The 19,422-nt window shown below is 48.7% G+C and overlaps 1 protein-coding gene across 1 annotated transcript in view; it reads right to left on the bottom strand.

Annotated features, from left to right (window-relative positions):
- The window catches only part of STK10 (serine/threonine kinase 10), a 117,353-nt gene that overhangs the window by 58,107 nt on the left and 39,824 nt on the right, over positions 1-19,422 (bottom strand). The window contains exons 3-4 of the mRNA XM_047091174.1: positions 6,056-6,104; positions 551-700 (exon numbers count right to left, since the gene is read on the bottom strand). Of these exons, the coding sequence (XP_046947130.1) occupies positions 551-700; positions 6,056-6,104 (199 nt within the window). The remainder of the gene's footprint in view (positions 1-550; positions 701-6,055; positions 6,105-19,422) is intronic.

Below are 19,422 nucleotides of genomic sequence, written 5' to 3'. Positions count from 1 at the left end.
GGTGATCAATTTTATGTCACATGCATTTTACCACAATCTGAAGAAAAAAAAAAAAAAAAAGAAAACCCAAGGAGAGAAGAGACGAAAACAAAAAAAGGTTTGTTTCGACACATACGCCTGACGTCCTATTTTCTACCTGCGAACGGAGGCGGACTCGTCCCTCTGTCCACCACTCTCACTCAAATTCTCTAGATTAGAAGCAGGAGCAAAAGGGTCAGACCAGCGCCTCCCACAGGACATCACCAGCCTCATGGGCAGATCCCTGGCCAGGGGCCGTCCTGGGCGCTGGAGGATGGTGAGCCCCAAATGCCAGGGGTCTCCCTTGTCCCTAGTTGTGACAACCAAGTGTTCCTGGGGGACAAAAATCACCCTCAGTTAAGAACCAGTGGGTGAGACCGAGCCAATGGGAACCATCCTGTGGCCCGGGGCAGGTGGCGGAAAGACCAGCGACATCTCGCACTCCCTCCTGCCCACAGAGGCCAGGCTGACAACCCCCAGGCGGGCCCCGTGGGGCTCTGCCTTCCTGTCCTCACCCACATACACCCCGTACCCAGCCTGATGTCTCCCTCGAGGGTCATCAGCACATTGCCAGCTTTCAGATCCCGGTGGATGATCCTCTTGCCATGCAGAAAGTTGAGGGCTTCCAGCATCTGGCGGCAAACCACCTGAATCTGGGGCTCGGTGAGGCCTCTGTCCAGCTCTGGAAACAGACAGGGGAACCACTGTCAATGCAGTGCCCACTACAGGCAGCTGAATGTCAAGTTCATGCCAGGTACAAGAAATACAAAAACCCCCACCATTACTGAGCACTTGACCACGTACCGAGTTCATTTCTAAACACTCCACATGTTACCTGTTTTGTCCTCAGAGTAACACTATGGAGCAGGCACAATTATTACCTCATTTTACAGAGGAAGAAGCCAAGGCTCAGAAAGGTCAACATACTTGCTCACGGTCACACAGGAAGAAATTCACCGATCTTAGATTCAAGCCAGCCAGTCTGGCTTTAGAACTCAGGTTCATATCAAGAGGCAAAGATCCATTCTGCAAGCAGACAGTCAGTGACACTTACACCATGTCAGGCTCCGTGCCTGGTGCAGGGACACGGAGAGGCATGTGGAAACGGTGAGCAATGCTTGGAACAGAGTGGGATTTGGATGAGGGTTGGGGGCGGACAGATGGGCAGCAACCCCTTCTTCCTGGGAATTAGGAGGCTCCCCAGGAGAAAGGGGACACATTCAAGCTGTGTCTTGTACGAAGAACAGGTGTTCGAGAGGCGAAAAGGCGAGGCCAGGGCATTCCAGGTCAAGGAAACAGCAGAAGCAGAGGCCTGGAGGCTGACACGAGCTGGCGTTAAAGAAACGTCCGCTGGCTGGTGGTGGTGTTGGAGGAGCGAAGGTGCTGGAAGGTGAAGGGCTAGTGGGAAGGCCGTCATCAAGAGCCTCTTGTGTGCGAGTCAGGGAGACACACACACACACACACAATGTACAACCCTGTGTCTGCTTTTTAGAGATGGCAGGACCCTTCTCTGAGCAGGTGGGGAGCACTAAGAAGGGCATTCCACACAGGGAGCAGAGCACGTGCAAAGGGCCCTTGTTGACTAAAGGGGAAGGATGAGGGGAAAGCGAATCAAGGTCAGAGGTCAGAAGGGCCTGATTTTGCAGGACCTTGCAGGCCATCTATGAGGGTTGCACTTTATTCGAAATGCAATGGGCAGTCCAGGAGAGGCTCGAAGCAAGGCAGAGACCGTCTGATTTTTGCATTTAAAAAAGTCTCCCTCGTGGGGTGAGTGAGGAGCTTTCAGGGAGCTTGGTGGCGGGCCATCATGGCGGTGCAGGAGGACAAGAAGGCGGCCAAGGCTTCGAAGAGGAAGCATTCTCGACTCAACGGGTCAGGGAGGTGGGAACGACAGAAAGTGGGACTGAGTGGGTGTAGGGGGGGAAGGGCGTGAGAAGATTCAAGGTCAACGTCCTGTGCTCACCGCCCCACTGGCCAGCGGGATTATTTAGTTCTTGTTGCCACCAGGCCACCTGTGCTGCAGGGAGTTCCCACTGCCCTGCCTGCTGGGTCCTCCGGCTGCAGGTTCCAGGGCTGGCCGGCCAGGGCACCGCTCCCAGGCCTCCCTCCAATCAGGGCAGTCCTCTCCCATCTGTTTTCCCTGGCCGCGCCTGGCCAGAAATCCTGAAGGACAGATCCCACAGGCTTGGTAAAAAAAAAAAAAAAAAAAAAAAAAAAACACACACACACATGCCAGAGCCAGCTGCAATGCCCTGGGAAGCCTGGCCCCAGACCAGGGGTCCTTCTCCGGGATCCACAACCACTATCCCTCCCTGTGGCCTCAGCCTTAACTCTCATGTCCTGCCATCCACAGACAGGGTTAGAGCCTGGGGGAACACCAGGACCACGCAGACTGAGCCTGAACCCAGGTGCTGCCCCTTGCTAGCTATGTGGTTTCTCAAAGGCGCTCCATCCGTCTGTGCCTTCATCTCCCAATCTGTAAAATGGGATGATGGGAATGGACGTAGGCAGGGCCCCAGCGATAAAGCACGTTCACTTCTCAGCACAAAGGACGGCCAATAAAAGGCGATTACTGTTAGGCTGGTCCTGAGATTATGCTGGATTATCTCTGGCCATTTTTTTTAAAGGTCAAACTGTGACCTCTTGTGCCTGATTTATTTGCATAAATGAAATCAGAACAAGCAAAGTGATGATGATGATGATGTTGATGATGGTGGAGATCTCACAGTCATCATTTTCTGAGGTTTTACCAACATATGAGGCCCAGTGTTAGGGACTTGAATGCATTCTTTCAGTTAATCTTCACAATGACCCAACCAGGTAGATATGCCTTATGTAGATAAAATTTATCAACGGTAAAATTCATTTTTGTTTAGGTGTACAATTCTATGAGTTTTGGCAAACGTATATAGTCACATGACCACCACCACGAATTAGATGCAGAATGTTTCGATCACTCCCCCGAACCCGTGTGTGATCAACATTTCAGCCCCACGTCTCCAGCCCATGAGCTGGAGAAATCATTACTTTGATTTCTGTCCCCAGTCTTGCCTTTTTTAGAACGTCATATAATTGGAATCATACAGTATGATAAATTCTTGAGATTAATTTTTGATTACACAGCAATACATGAATATTTTCTTCAGATTAAAAAAATCTGCAACACTGCAGATGAGTCCTACGTCTGTTTGAAACCACAGCTAGTCCCACTCCACCCCCTCTCCTCCGCAGGAGGGCTGAGAGCCAAACGTTGAAGAGCCGGCAAGGCAAGGCCAACTGGATCAGAGCAAACACTGGGTGTTAAGTAACCAGCCTGGCCATACAGTGACACGCTCTGCATATTCCCCCCATCTCGCAAAGGGGCCAGCCCAGCACCCCACAGCTACCCCACAGAGGAACCTAGAAACAGACCTCAGGTCCCTTGGACCCCAAGTCCAGGCTCGTCACTCTATGCAACTCTGCAGGGCGATGGGGAGATGCCGAGGACGGAAAGTGCCTCTAAGCAGGGTCAGCGTCTGTGGGAGAGCCCACCCCTCGTCACACAGCTGCAACCAGTTCTCACCTGGTCAGCTCTCCCCATCCCACCTTCTCTTCTCTCACCCTAATTTCTAGAATGCTGATGGTGAGGCGCCTGGGTGACTCAGCCGGTTCAGCATCTGACTTTGGCTTAGGTCATGATCTCACAATTCACGGGTTTGAGCCCCACGTTGGGTTCTCTGCTATTAACGCAAAGCCTGCTTGGGATTCTCTCCCTCCCTCTCTCTCTGCCCCTCCCACACACATGCTCTCTCTAATTCTCCCTCTGTCTCTCAAAAATAAACATTAGGGGCGCCTGGGTGGCTCAGTCATTGAGCATCCAACTTCGACTCAGGTCACGATCTCACGGTTCATGAGTTTGAGTCCCACGTTCAGCTCTGTGCTGACAGCTCAGAGCCTGGAGCCTGCTTCGGATTCAGTATCTCCCTCTCTCTCTGCCCCTCCCCAACTCGCACTGTCTCACTCTCTCTCAAAAATTAACAAACATTAAAAACAAAAAAAAAAAAGATTCTCTCTTTCCCTCTCCTTCTGCCCCTCCCCTGCTCACTCCCTCAAAAAAAAAAAAAAAAAAAAAAAAACCAAAACCCACTTGGGATGCCGATGGCAATGGCAATGCTCCTTTAACTGCTGCCACCAACAAGAAGAAAACCACCTGGGACTGGAGCAGGAGAACTGAGAGACCAGCCAGAGAGTGAGTCTGCCTGCAGGCTAAGCCACAGCCTGGGGTCCTGCCCCAGCTATGAATGAGGTCAAGGACCCAGTAAGTGCAAGGTATGTGTAAATGTCTTTTCCATCTCTGACATTCTCCCCCCACATGAGCTAAGCTGCATACCTGGAGTAGCAGGAGCTGGTAGATGGCTCCCATTCCCCCCCTTCTTTGTGAGTATCTGAACACATGGCCACCAGTTAGAAGACCACATTTCCCAGCCTCCCTTCTAGGTGTGTGCTATTATGTTCTGGCCAATGAGATGTAAATGGAGGTATCATATGGGGCTTCTGTAATGTCTCCTTAAAAAAGTGGAAAGTGTGTTTGTGGAGTTGTCCTACCCTCCCTTCTTCTATCTTGCTGTTCGGAATACAGATATGATTGCTGGAGCTCCTACAGCCACCTTGTCACCATAAACAGAAAGCCACTATGAGAATGGGACCAACACAGAATAAAGTGGGGCCAAGAGTTGGAGTAGGAAACCATGTTTTTATGAGAACTTGAAAACAAAACAAAACAAAACAAAACAAAACAAAACAAAAACTCCTAGATCAAGCTGTGCCTGAAGCTGGCCACCCTTGAACTTTTTAGTTATTTGTGCCAATAAATTCTCCCTCCCGTATCTCCCACCTTTTTTTCCCCCTAAACCAATTTAAAGAGTCCTCTGATCGCCTTATAACCTAGAGAGTCTCAACTCCTACGAGACCACCATTTTTATTTTGTTAAATTCTACCCAGAATGATGAAAATCTTCAAAGGCAGTCTCTGCGGAGAGAAGGAACACCCGAAGTCCGCATCATACGTACTCACATCCATCATTTACCCATCTGACAACTCTGGGAGTGTGGTAAGGGGCTCTGCAAGGAAGGCCAGCATTTCTGTATTTCCAGAAAGGGCCGCCACAAATTCAACATTCCTGAGATAAACTCAGGGGGGAAATACCTTCCTCATAGTAAGAGAGTGGCTGAATAGTGCTACATTGTACTGAAAACCTCCCCTCTCCTGAGCCACCGCAAAATCCTAGGCCTGCCTATCAATGCTCTGGGGCCCCAGACCCTCAGCCTCTCCTCACTCACTGCCCACCAAGCCAGCAAGAGCCAGGCTCCTGTCTCAGCCCTGCTGTGGGACTCTGGGACAGCTCCTTAACCCCTCTAAGTGTCAATCTGGTCAGGAAGTCAGATGTGCAACAGACTGAGCTACCCAGGTGCCGCTCTGTAAATATTTTTTTAATGTTTATTTATCTTTGAGAGAGAGAGAGAGAGAGAGAGAGAGAGCGCGCGCACAAGCGGGGGAGGGGCAGAGAGAGAGGGAGACACAGAATCCGCAGCAGGCTTCAGGCTCCGAGCTGTCAGCAAAGAGCCCGACGTGGGACTCGAACCCACGAACCGCGAGATCATGACCTGAGCCGAAGTCGGAGGCTTACCAGGCTGAGCCACCCAGGTGCCCCAGAATTCCCACTCTTCAAAGGATCTCCCTTAGGGGTCTCATTTTCACCTCCTCAGGGTGCTGTGGGGTGAGGCAAAGAAGGCCTCACCCATCTTACGGCCAACAAGGCTGGAGGGGATGAGTGACCAGCTCAAGGACACACGGCTTTTTGAATAGGAAGTGTTGGTTTTCTAATGAGCACCCTGCATTCCCTCCAAGAACCCAACCCCATTCCCAAAAGGGGATAGAGCATAAAAGTACTCAAACAGGCCACATGAACTACTGGGGCAGGGGAGTGCGGAACACCAGTCCTGGACTAGAGCCCTCAAGCCCACCCCAGCACCACTGCACCGGGTCAAGGGACACTCACCCAGCATGATGGCATCCACAGCTCCCCCAGGACAGAACTCGATCATGATCTGCAGAAAACACAAGGCAAAGTAAGAGCGAGCAGGGGTGCACAGCCCACGGGATGGGGAGCACCTCGGGACCCGGCCCCAGCAGGATCAGCCGGCACCCACTGCCCCCGCTCCCTGGCCTCTCCTCATCCTGCCCCGGGGCCTGTTCAGTCTGTACCACCCCCTCTGATCTGACCCCAACCCTCACAGGAGGCTCTGAAACCCAGAGGGGTCCCTGGCCAGTTCATTTTTCAGGGGGGAAAAAAAAGTTGCCACAGAAACCCACAACGGTAGCCAATGGCCTTTTGCCCCCCGCCTGCACCCTCCCTTCTCCTCCCAGCCTGCCCTCCTCCCTTGTCCCCACCTGCCAGCTGCTCTACTTCCTAGGCCCCACAGCCAGGAAGCTCAAAGGACACCATCGCCCACATACAAGCCGGCCAAGTCCTCACGGAATCCTGGCACCTATCTCGCGCCTCTCTCCATCTCTCAGAGGCCAGGGCCCTCGCTGGCTTGCAACAGAACGTCAGGGCCTTGAAGACCAGCCCAGGTGTAGAAACCCAGGCCCAGGAAGGGGATGGGACGGAGCGAGGCCAGATTCTTAAGTGGCAGGTCCTGCACCAGAAAGGTTTTCTAACGCCCCAGGTCATTCTTGCATGCATGCATTCATTCCTTCATCACACACCCAGCAGGGACAGGGCCCAGGAGAACAACCAGACCCAGGCCTTCGAGGGCTGGCTCCCAGCTCAGCGCAGGGGCTGGAGAAGGACAACGAGCGTGCAGATTGCCACTGATGCTGACCCAGGCCCTCCCTCTCTAGCCCTCCCATCTTTGTTCTTTCTCACCCACACTGGGCTCCTATCACATGTGCAAAGATGCTGTTTTTCTCTGAAATTACAGATACAGGTAGGTGGGGAAGGGGGAAGCGTCACAGACTCGAGCAGCCGTTCCCGGAATCTCCTCACCGCTTCCAACTCCTGGCCCAGCGTGTGGTAAAGTCCCTCCAACCTAGCTGGGCAAAGGCAGGCGCCGTGCCCTGGGGCCAGTCATCCCCCCCCCCCCCCCCAGGGGAAAGAAAACCTCCATCATAATCCTCTGGGCCAGAGGAGCTCTCCAGTCAGAGGAGGGAGGAGTGGCCTCACTGTTTCCATGAGTCTCCAGCTTGTGGCAGACCTTCCAGAGGCTTCCTGGCCATGTAAATGTAAGGATGCGGTGATCCGTGGCTGGACCCAGGTCCCAGGCCCGCCGTTCACTAGCTGCAGCCGTGGGCAGGTCACTTCAACAGAGCACATTTTCTCAGCTGGAAGATGGGGCTTGTTGATGCCACTGCACTTAACTGGGCCCCCCCACTGGGCTATATTTTCGGGGGACAAGCCACACCTGGATGCAAGAAACCAGAGCAGGCAGGGGGCTAGAGGTCCCAGATGCTGGGGGTAGCAAGACAGTGCTGGCCCTCCTAGCTTGGCCCTGAGCAGGAGACAGGCCTGCTCCATGCTGTGGGAGAGAGCCTTGTAAGGGGACACCGCCAGCTTGCACACCACCTCCCGCCAGGGAGGAAGGACGTGGCCCCTGAAGCCCCTAGGGTCACTCCAATGGTGCTTGGCCTGCACCGCCCCAGGACTTCCAACACTACAGTGACCCTGAATAACAGCCATCAGAGATGAATTAATGTCTTGCAACCCAGAACAGTGAGAAAGAGGTACTTCTTTCTTCCACTCGTTCCTTCATTCACTGCTTCATTTCACCAACCGCCCCCCAACCAAGCTTGTTCCCTGGGGCCAGGGAACAAAGGTGGCCTGGACACAGGCACTGACCTCTTGCACAGCAGCAGATCGTTCTGGTTTTTAATAATTCTCAGCTCCACAGAAGGACAAAAAATCCTACTAATTGCTAGGAAAAGCCCAGCCATGAGAAGCAAACCTTGTCATCGTGCAAAACCGCTTACTATCTGAGCAGCCCGGTTGCTGCTCACCTGACCTCCGCAGGAATGACAGGTCACCAGGCCTTGCCGGGTGGCAGGCACCGGGCTGGGGCTCAGTCAGTATGAACTGTTACTATGGCTCCTTCCTTGAGCTCAAAGGTCTGGGATTTTTTCTCTTGAGACTCCATGAAAGGTATCCTCTCCTTTTATTCAGAAAAATGCGAACAGGAACAGGGGCCTGCATGCAATTCTACTGAATTTTTGCACACCCTGAAGTCCCCCCACCAAGCCCAGGTTAGGAGCCGCAGCTCTGCCTCTGCACCCCTTACTGTGTGGCTCAGGTAATACTAAGGACCACCCAGAGCTACCCTAAGGATTGGATGAGGTGGTGTTTACAAAACAACAGGCCCATGGCTCAGCCGGTTAGGCGGCTGACTTCGGCTCAGGTCATGATCTCGCGGTCCGTGAGTTCGAGCCCCGCGTCGGGCTCTGTGCTGACAGCTCAGAGCCTGGAGCCTGTTTCAGATTCCGTGTCTCCCTCTCTCTCTGCCCCTCCCCCGTTCATGCTCTGTCTCTCTCTGTCTCAAAAATAAGTAAACGTTAAAAAAAAAATTTTAAACAAAACAAAACAACAGGCCCAGCCTCCCACACAGTGCATGCAGGACAGGCTCAGGCACTGCCCCCTTCTCTAAGGGTGCAGCTGAAAGGTGGTGAACTTGAGTTCCGGTACTGATGGTGCAGCTTAACTGGCTATGTGACCTTGAGTAAGTCACTTCATCTCCCCGAGCCTCAATTTCATCTATAAAACGGCACTAATCACCTCCACCTCCAAAGTCAAGGCAGTTAAAGGAGATTCTCAACACGAAAGCCCAGTAGGAAAGCCACACCGATTAACATGCTCTCCTTGAACCTCTAGCAAACAAAACCCACCAGCAAGTATCACACTTACACCACCTTATTCAGGCTCCCTACAAATCTGTGCCTTCCTAGAACTAAGTCTATCAGCACACCCTCTGTTATTATCAACAGTCAGTATGAGAAGTGGCCAAACCCAGGCAGTTCCTGCATCTGTCAGTGAACTTGTCCCTTACACAATCCCCTTACACAAGACCCCCCCCCATCCTCTCCAGAGCTCGGCACTAGGAAAGCTTGACCATTCCGCCGATCCGGTTTGCTTCCTCTTCTGCAATTCAAGAGCTCCGTGACCCCACGCACTTCCCTTTTGTAATTTTTTAAAATGTACTGACTGATTGATTGGTTGCTCTAGCTGCTGGAAAGTTCTGAGCTTAGCTTTGGTTCTATTCCCGGGAAAAAAAATGTACCACTTTTTTGGTTCTATACCGAGATTAAACCCGCAACATTCCACAATTTGTATATGGACCCCAATGAAATGTTTTTAAAAGAAAATCATCCTGCAGAAGTCTGAAGAAACAACGCTCCTTGGTATTAATCACACATGTGTTAGAGTGATATTCTATTAACCTCTGTGTAAATACTACCTGACTATACCCTCACATGTGGCAAAATAGGGTTTGTTTTTTCTTCCTTTTTCTTTTTTTTTTGGAAGTGTTTTTACCCCCAATTGGTTTTAAAAATTTCACATCTTAGGGAGCCCGGGTCGCTCAGTTGGTTAAGCGTCTGACTTTGGCTCAAGTCATGATCTCACGGTTCATGGGTTTGAGACAGCTCAGAGCCTGGAGCCTGCTTCGGATTCTGTCTCTCTCTCTCTCTGCCCCTCCCCTGCTCAAGCTCGGCCTCTCTCTGTCTCAAAAATAAATAAACATTTAAAAAAATTGTTTTGGGGCGCCTGGGTGGCGCAGTCGGTTAAGCGTCCGACTTCAGCCAGGTCACGATCTCGCGGTCCGTGAGTTCGAGCCCCGCGTCAGGCTCTGGGCTGATGGCTCAGAGCCTGGAGCCTGTTTCCGATTCTGTGTCTCCCTCTCTCTCTGCCCCTCCCCCGTTCGTGCTCTGTCTCTCTCTGTCCCAAAAATAAAAAAAATAAAAAAAAAAAAACGTTGAAAAAAAAAATTGTTTTAATAAATAAATAAGAATTTCACATCTTAGTGCCCTGATGGGATGGGGGAAAGAAAAAAAGTCCCTTTCATGATAGTTCTTACTAGGTTCCATTCCATGTGTCTTAACGTTCTACCTTTCACCTTGTCATTGGCAGGGCTGTAGGGGACTTCTACTGAAATGCGTGGGGTTTAATTAACAAAATAATCTCAATTAATAAAAATAACAGAGCAAAAATAAAATAATCATCTTAATACCTTTCGAAGTTACTAAATATGCATGCTTAGAAGATAGAATGGAGGTACATACATCAATGCTCTGGGAAGGATTACAGGTGGTCTATACTTAAATATTTTCCAAATTTTATTCAACAAATATGTATAAAAATATTAGAAATACTTTGTTTTTAATGGGAAGAACAGGCCTAAAATAACCCCTGGCTGTAGATGCATCGATTCCTCTGAAGGAGGAGGAAGTTATCTGTGGCTGTCCACAATTAAAGCTCCAGCAGGCCTGTGTCCACGGTGTCCTGGGATGAAAGAAGGCTCCTTAGGATCAAGGATTCCGCGGTGCATAACTGAAGGCCTCTAAGCCCTTTCCAAGCCCCAAATCCAGCTCTAAGTACCAAGGACCAACAACTTGAACCCATCAGAGGCTCATCCTTCACACTCCCTTGAGAGCAGCAAGCCACTTGTGGCTCTAGGATTTCTCAGGACCAGGAGAAGTGAGGTTTGTGATCAGTTTAATCCATCCACAACTCTACCAAGGGCTCCACATTGCTAGGCGCAGCAGGGCCATAAATGTAGTATTTAATCAACAAACACTATCTGAGCTCCTAGTCTATAACAAGCCTGGGGACCAGGGAACCAGGAGGAACCAGACACATCCCTGCCCCAAGGCAGAGGCCAGTACAGGCACATGGTGACTGTGTTACCTAGAAGCCTGTAACTATGGAGGGCTTCCCAGAGAAGAGCTGGGTTTTGAAGGGCAATTTTACCAAATGAAGAAGGACAAAGACATTCCAGGTAAAATACAGCAACTGCAGAGGCAGAACAGCAAGGAAGAGTAGGAAGGGGAGAAGGGAGGAATGTTCCAAGGGGTTCAAAAGGGTGAGAAGAGAGCGGGCCACAAAGGCCAACTGGAACTAGAATTCAAACATCTCCAAGTATGAACTTTACCCTGAGAGCTGTGTATGTATGTCTGGAGAAAGGCACCAGAGGCTTTTAATACGGGGTGTTATAGACAGTTTCTGCTTTAGAGGATCCCTCTGGATATGGTATCTCTAAAGGGTAGGAAAGCAGAGGAACAGTGGATTTGGCTGGCGCAAATAGTAAAAAGGCCATTTTATGGGTCCCAGTGCCCAGGGCATCATGGATGTCTTCCCCCTGCACACAGAGCATTCTTTCCTTCCCCTTTGTGAAACAGCCACGAAAACTGGGTGGGACTCATCTCATCCCCAGTGGGGAGAGGAGGCCTAAGCCAATCAGGGAAATTCTCTGCCTCTTGCCCTGTGGGCTGATTCAGGGCTGGTCTAATCACAACCAAGCCCTGAGCTCTGCTTGATGGTGTGGAAGCCATGATATCTCCTCTGGAGCCATAAGGAAACACAAAGCCCTGATGGTTGCAGGCAGCCATCTTGCAACCATGAGGGAAGCCAATGTGAAGACAAACCTGTTACAAAGAGGAGGACAAAGAGAATCTAAGTCCTGCTCAAAATCCCCCTCAAACCTGACCTTCCTCCAAACTTTTCAAATAAAATATGCATTAATTTCTTTTGTTGTTTAGGCTAGTTTGAGATTCTCTGTTACTTGTTACCAAAAGCATCTGATCTCACATTTGGCAAGAGATGATGAGGATGAATTAGAACAGTGAGAGAGGAGGACAAGGATGCCATCTCATGGGGGAAATAAAATTTCCCCAGTAATCTCTAGGTGGTACCAGCTAAAAACACTATGTCAGTAGTCTTTAAACTTTAGCGTGAAACAGAATCACCTGGAGAGGTTATTAAAAACAAGGTCACTGGGCCCTAACCCAGAGTTTCTGATTCAGTAGGGCTGGGGTGGGTCCAAGAATCTGCATTTCCAACAAATGCCTGAGGGTTGCTGCCCCCAGTCCCCTGACCATCCTTTGAGAACCACTGCTCTACAGGAATTTGCAAAAGAGCAAGAGGCCTGGACCTTGGGGCCACACCTCTCCTCCCTCTAGCAAACACATAGTGCAAGATGGTAGTAGAGAAATCTTAGGAGCAAACTGGAAGAATTATGATTTCTTTTATCCTCTTTATAGTGCCATGCTTTGAGGACCTTTGAACGCATGTCAAGGAGACAGGGATTAGTAAAGATGGGGTGTTTGGAAATGACACCAAAATCACAAGCAACAAAAACCAAACACAATGGACTTCATCAACAATAAAAGCTTTTGCACATCCAAGGGCATGATCAGGAAAGTGAAAAGACAACCCACAGAATGGGGAAAACCGTGGAAATCATATATTTTGATAAAAGACTAGTGTTCAGATTATATAAAGAACTCTTACAACTCAACAATAAAAGGACAAATATGGGGCACCTGGGTGGCTCTGTCAGTTAAGCGTCTGACTTCAGCTCTGGTCATGATCTCACGGTTTGGGGTTCAAACCCTGCGTCGGGTTCTGCACAGGCAGTGCGGAGCCTGCTTGGGATTCTCTCTCTTTCCGTCCCTCCCTCACTCTCTCTAGCTCTCAAAATAAATAAACTTAAAAAAAAATTTTAAAGGACAAATAACCCAATTTAAAAATGGACAAGGGGGGCGCCTGGGTGGCTCAGTGGGTTGAGCATCCAACTCCTTGATCTCGGCTCAGGTCATGATCCCAGAGATCATGGGATCCAGCCTTGTGTTGGGCTCTGTGCTGACAGTGTGGGGCCTGCTTGGGATTCTCTCTCTCCCCGACCCCACCACTCACACATGCACACTCACAATCTCTCTCAATCTCTCTCTCTGTCTCTCTCAAAATAAATAAATAAACTTAAAAAGATGGACAAAGGATTTGAATAAATGTTTCTCCCCAAAAAGGGAAACATATGGCCAAATACACATATGAAAAGGTGCTGACCGTCATTGGTCTTTAGGGAAATGTCAGTCAAAACTACAATAAAATACTACTTCATAGAGGCTAGGATGCCTAGAATCAAAAAGATGCACAATAATCAGTGTTGGCAAGGATACTGACAAACTGAAACCCTTGTACAATGATGGTGGGAATGTAAAATTTCGCAGGCACTTTAGAAAACAGAGTGGCAATTCCTCAAAATGTTAAACATAGCATTACCATATGATCCAGCAATTCCACTCGAGGTGTGTGTGGGGGTGTGTGTGTGTGTGTGTGTGTGTGTGTGTGTGTATCGCCCATGTCCACTGATTAAAAACATATGTCCATTAGCCAGATTGACTAAGAAAAAAAAGAGGACTCAAATTACTAATACGAGAAACCAGAGTGGGGACATTACTACTGATTTTACAGAAATAAAAAAGATCGTAAGAGAGTACCATGAACACGTATATGCCAACAAACTGGAAAACCTAGACAATTCCTGGAAGCAGACGACCTACCTAGATTGAATCATGAAAAAATGGAAAATCCTAACGGACACTACCTAACTCATCCTATGAGGTCAGCATGACCCTAATATCAAAGCCAGGCAAACACTGCAAGAAAATAAAACTACAGATCAATATCCCTGATGAATACTGATGCGAAAATCCTCAACAAAATACTAGCAAATCAAATTCAGCAACATATTAAGAGGATTATACACCATGGCCCAGTGGGATTTACTTCTGGAAGCAAGGATGGTTTAACATACAAAGATCAGTCAATGGAATTGACCACATTAATGGAATGAAGGAGGGAAAAAACACCATCACTTCAATTGATGCAATCTAACAAAATTCAACACTCTTTCCCAGGAAAACCACCAACAAACTAGGAATAGGATAAAACCACCTCAACATATCAAAGGCCATATATGAAAACCCATAGTGGGCTTTATACTCAAAGTGAAAGACTGAAAGCTTCTTGTCTAGGATTAGGAACAAGACAAGGATGCCCACTTTCTTCACTCCTATTTGACACAATACTGGAAGTCCTAGCCAGCATAATTAAGTAAGAAAAATAAGAGGCCAGCAAATTGCAAAGGCCAGATAAATGCAAAATTATCTCTGCAGATAACATGACCCAACATGTATAAAACGCTGAAGATTATAAACACCCAGAAAACTGTTACAACCAGTAAACAATTTTTAGCAAAGTTGCAGGACATAAAGCAACACACAAAAATCAGTTGAGATTCTATACTCTGACAATGAATAATCCAAAAGGAAATTAAGGAAACAATTCCATTTACAATAGCATCAAAAAGAAGAAAATAACTCAGGAATACCTAGAAAGAAAAAAAAAAAAACAAAAACCAAGAAGGCAAAATATCTGTACCCTGAAAAGTATAAAACATTGCTAAAAGAAGTTAAAGACAGACAAGTAAATAGAAAGACATCCCATGTTCATGGATGGAAAGACTCCGTATTGTTAAGATGTCAATGTTACCCCATCTACAGAGTCCCTATCAATCCTGATGGCATCTTTTACAAAAATTAAAAAATCCATTGTGAAATTCATATGGAATATCAAAGGACCCCAAATAGCCAAGACAATCGTTCTTAAAAAAGAAGAAAGTTAGAAATCTCACACTTCTTAATTTAAAACTTGCTACAGGGGTGCCTGGGTGGCTCAGTCAGTTGGGCTTCCGACTTCAGCTCAAGTCATGATCTTGCGGTTCATGAGTTCGAGCCCCACGTCGGGCTCTGTGCTGACAGCTCAGAGCCTGGAACTGCTACGGATTCTGTGTCTCCCTCTCTCCCTGCCCCTCCCCTGCTCACACTCTGTCTCTCTCAAAAATAAATAATAAATAATAATTTTTAAAAAACTTGCGCCATGCCCCTCCCCCGTTCATGCTCTGTCTCTCCCTGTCCCAAAAATAAATAACAAAAAAAAAAAAAAAAAGGGGGGGGGGCGCCTGGGTGGCGCAGTCAGTTAAGCGTCCAACTTCAGCCAGGTCATGATCTCGCGGTCCGTGAGTTCGAGCCCCATGTCGGGCTCTGGGCTGATGGCTCAGAGCCTGGAGCCTGTTTCCGATTCTGTGTCTCCCTCTCTCTCTGCCCCTCCCCCGTTCATGCTCTGTCTCTCCCTGTCCCAAAAATAAATAAACGTTGAAAAAAAAAAAAAAAAACAACTTGCTACAAAGCTAGAGTAATCAAAACACTTTGGTACTGAAGAAAGGCTGACATATACATCAGTGGAAAGGCAGCCCAGAAATAAACTCTTACATATGTGGTATATAAAACTCACCGTCTGTGAGTTCAAGCACAGAGCCTGCTTGGGATTCTCTCTCTCCACCCTTCCCCAGCTTGTGCTCTGTCGATCTCTCTCAAAACAAATAAATAGACTTAAAAAAAATTCACTCAAGGCCCCTGGGAGACTCAGTCGGTTAAGCGTCCAACTTCAGCTCCGGTCACGATCTCACAGTTCACAAGTTTAAGCCCCGCATCAGGGTCTCTGCTGTCAGCGCAGAGCTCATTTCGGCTGCTCTGTCTCCCTCTCTCCCTGCCCCTCCCCTGCTTGTGCAATCTCTCGCAAAAACAAATAGATGTTAAAAATAAAATTATAGGGGCGCCTGGGTGGCTCAGTCGGTTAAGCCGCCGACTTCGGCTCAGGTCATGATCTCGCGGTCTGTGAGTTCGAGCCCCGCGTCGGGCTCTGTGCTGACAGCTCAGAGCCTGGAGCCTGTTTCAGATTCTGTGTCTCCCTCTCTCTGACCCTCCCCCGTTCATGCTCTGTCTCTCTCTGTCTCAAAAATAAACGTTAAAAATATATATATAAAAAATAAAATAAAATAAATAAAATACAATTATAAAAATTCCAAAAAAGCAAAGTCTAACACAAGTTACGGCACAGGTGAACCTCAAAGACAATATGCTAAGTGAAATGCCAGCCGCAATAGCACAAATATGAGCTCTCTTACGTGAGGTACCTCTACTAGTCAAATTCATAGAAACAGAAAGTATTAAGAGGATTGCCAGTGGGTGGTGGGGGGAGGAGAACGGGAAGTTAGTGCTTAACGGGACCCAGTTTCAGTTCGGGAAGATGAAAAATTTCTGGACATGATGGTGGTGACGGTTGCACAACACTGAGGAAGTACTTGATGCCAATGGCCTGTGCACTTAAAAACGATTAAAATGGCCGATGTTGTTTATGTGTGTTTTGCCCCAATTAAAAAAAAAAAAAAAAACACACACATGGGGCGCCTGGGTGGCTCAGTCAGTTAAGTGGCTGACTTCGGCTCAGGTCATGATCTCGCGGTCTGTGAGTTTGAGCCCCGCGTCGGGCTCTGTGCTGACAGCTCAGAGCCTGAAGCCTGTTTCAGATTCTGTGTCTCCCTCTCTCTGACCCTCCCCTGTTCATGCTCTGTCTCTCCCTGTCTTAAAAATAAATAAAACGTTAAAAAAAAATTAAAAAAAAAAAACACACAAATCCACACCAAAGCTTGTATACAAATGTTCACAGAAGCATGATTCACAATAGGCAAAAAGCAGAAATAAATGTCTATCAGCTAATGAATGCAGAAACAAAATGTGGCATTAGCTTTATCCAGTGGAATGTTACTTGGTCATGAAAAGGAATGAGGCACTGACACCATCCTGCAGTGTGGATGCACCTTGAAAACTTCATACCAAGTGAAAGAAGTCAGATGGCAAAAGGCCACGTATGATAGGATTCCATTTACGTAAAACATCCAGAGCAGGCAAATCCACAGAAACAGAGATCGGTGGTTACAAGGGACTAGGGGGAGGGAGCACTGGAGGGGTAGGTTACGGAGCAGGGGAGGGCGGGCTCCCGGAGCAATACACTGCACGGCTCTCAAAATGTGACCCAAGCGCTCTCCGGATCAGAAGGCTGTTGACACCGTGTGCCAAGCCCCATCCCAGGCCCTGTCTGGCCCTTTATTCACAGTCTCTCATTTAATCCTCATTCTATAGATCAAGGGCTGCCAAACTTGTTCTGCGAAGGGCCAGATAGTAAATGCTTTCAGGTCTGCAGCCATAAGGTGTCTGTCGCATGCAAATCACTCTTGTAGCCAGAAAGCAGCCAGAGATGGTACCTGAACAAATGGGCACAGCTGTGTGCCCACAAACCTTCATCTACGAACACGGGGGGCAGGCCAGATTTGGTGCTCAGGCGCTTGTCCGTCATCCCCGATTCCAGATGAGAAAACTGAAGCATAGAGAGATTCAGTAACTTGTCAAGGTCCCCAACTAATAAGAGGTAAGGCCAGGACATGACCCAGGTGCTTGACTAAAGAGCTCCCATTCCATTCCCTGGGCTCAACTTCCCCAACCAGTGGGGAGGGCCTACAACGCATCAGACATCTTCCCTACTGGTACCTGAATATCTTTCTTTTTTTTTTTTTTTAACGTTTATTTATTTTTGAGAGAGAGAACACAAGCAGGGGAGGGGGAGAGACGGGGAGACAGAGGATCCGAAGCGGGCTCTGCACTGACGGCAGCCAGTCTGACGCGGGGCTCAAACTCACAAACCTCGAGATCGTGACCCGAGCCGAAGTCAGATGCTCAGCTGACTGAGCCCCCCCAGGCAGCTCCTTGGTACCTGAGTACCTTTATTTTAAGGTTTCACCTCAACCTGTGAGGTAGGCATTCCCCTCCCGCCCTACCCTGGAACCCACAGCTGATACAGGCAGAGGCGGGATCTGAACCCTGGCCATGGGAGCCGGGCTGCTCGCAGCAGCTGCCCTGCATTAAGAAGGTGGGGTTGGGGCGCCTGGGTGGCTCAGTCGGTTAAGCATCCGACTTCGGCTCCGGTCATGATCTCGCAGTCATTGAGTTTGAGCCCCGCGTCGGGCTCTGTGCTGACAGCTCGGAGCCTGGAGCCTGTCTCAGATTCTGTGACTCCCTGTCTCTCTGACCCTCCCCGCTTTATGCTCTGTCTCTCTCTGTCTCAAAAGTAAATAAATATTAAAAAAATAAAAATAAAAAAAATAAAAAAAAAGAAGGCGGGGCTGCCTGAGCCTGGACACAAGTCGCACATTCTGCTAAGGGAGGCGCTTGCTTTTTCCAGGCCCTCTCGTCAGAGTGCCCTCACCGGGACTGGTCTCCCTCCTCAGCACTCTCAAGCTTTGTTTCCCTGGAGACGCCAGCCCATACACACAGCTGGGGGTGCCGGATGGGGGACAGCCCATAGCTGCCGGCTTCTTCTCTGGCTGGAGGCCAAAGGAAACTGGAAACCTGTGTTTACCTCCCCATCAGTTTAGATTAAGCAGCTGTCACAGCACAGCACAGGGGTCACGGCCTTGTTACGTGATCTTGGCAAGCCAGGTCACCTCTCCAGTCACTCATTCATTCGTTGATTCATTCATCCACGGACTTCTCAGGCACCTACCCTGTACCTATACTATTTTAGCCCCTGGGATTATAGCAGTGAGAAACAGTCCTCGTGCACCTGGAGTTTCATTCAGAAAACCAATCTACGTGTCTGGGTGATGAGCCCACCTGGCAGGGTGTCTGGGCGGTCGTGTACCCAGCCCCGCACCTGCACAGCTCAATTAAAGAAGTAACGTCTCCCTTTTCCGGCCTGGGAATGGCTACCGTACAACCTTCTTTGGAGCGGTGCAAAGGATCGACTCAATAGTCCATAAGACTGACAGGGCCAGAATTAAAAATCTCTCCTCTCTACCAGATCCACCTTTCGGGGCTAAACATCAATACCAAGGTGATTTCCGCCTTTCTAAGTAACACACACAAAGAAACCCCCACGAACGCAGCTGTTTTACCCACGTCTCACTCCGTGCCCTCAACCTCCTCGAGAGGTGAGTGGTTGCCAGGTCTGTGACCTGGGGTCAGCCTCAGTTTCCCCATCCGTGACATTTAATTGGAATCAAGAGCTTACTCTGTGCCAGGCCCTATGCCAAGTCCTTTGCACAGATTATCTTCCACTCACTAATCGAGGTAGGCATCCTAAAAAATACCTATACCTCGTGGGGCTTATTGTGAGGATTAAATAAGATAATGTATGCCGGGCACTTAAAACATTATCTAGCACACAGTAAGTAAATGCTCAATAAATGTTACCAATTGTTATTAGCAGTTAGTGATATTTTATTCCCGTTTTACATATGGGGAAACTGAGGCTCAGAAAGATTAGTCTGTGATTACGGGTTTTTTTTTTTTTAAATATTTTAAATGTTTATTTACTTTTGAGAGAGAGAGACAGACAGGGCACGAGCGGGGCAGAGGCAGAGAGCAAAGGAGACACAGACTCCAAAGCAGGCTCCAGGCCCCAAGCTATCGTCACAGAGCCCCACG

The sequence above is a fragment of the Lynx rufus genome, unplaced genomic scaffold (genome assembly GCF_022079265.1).
Source record: "Lynx rufus isolate CCGP_SWC_20201006 ecotype Redwood Valley unplaced genomic scaffold, mLynRuf1.p SCAF_1, whole genome shotgun sequence".
NCBI lineage: Eukaryota > Metazoa > Chordata > Mammalia > Carnivora > Felidae > Lynx > Lynx rufus.
Note: the sequence above shows the minus strand (reverse complement) of the source record. Positions and strands in the feature narration are given on the sequence as shown.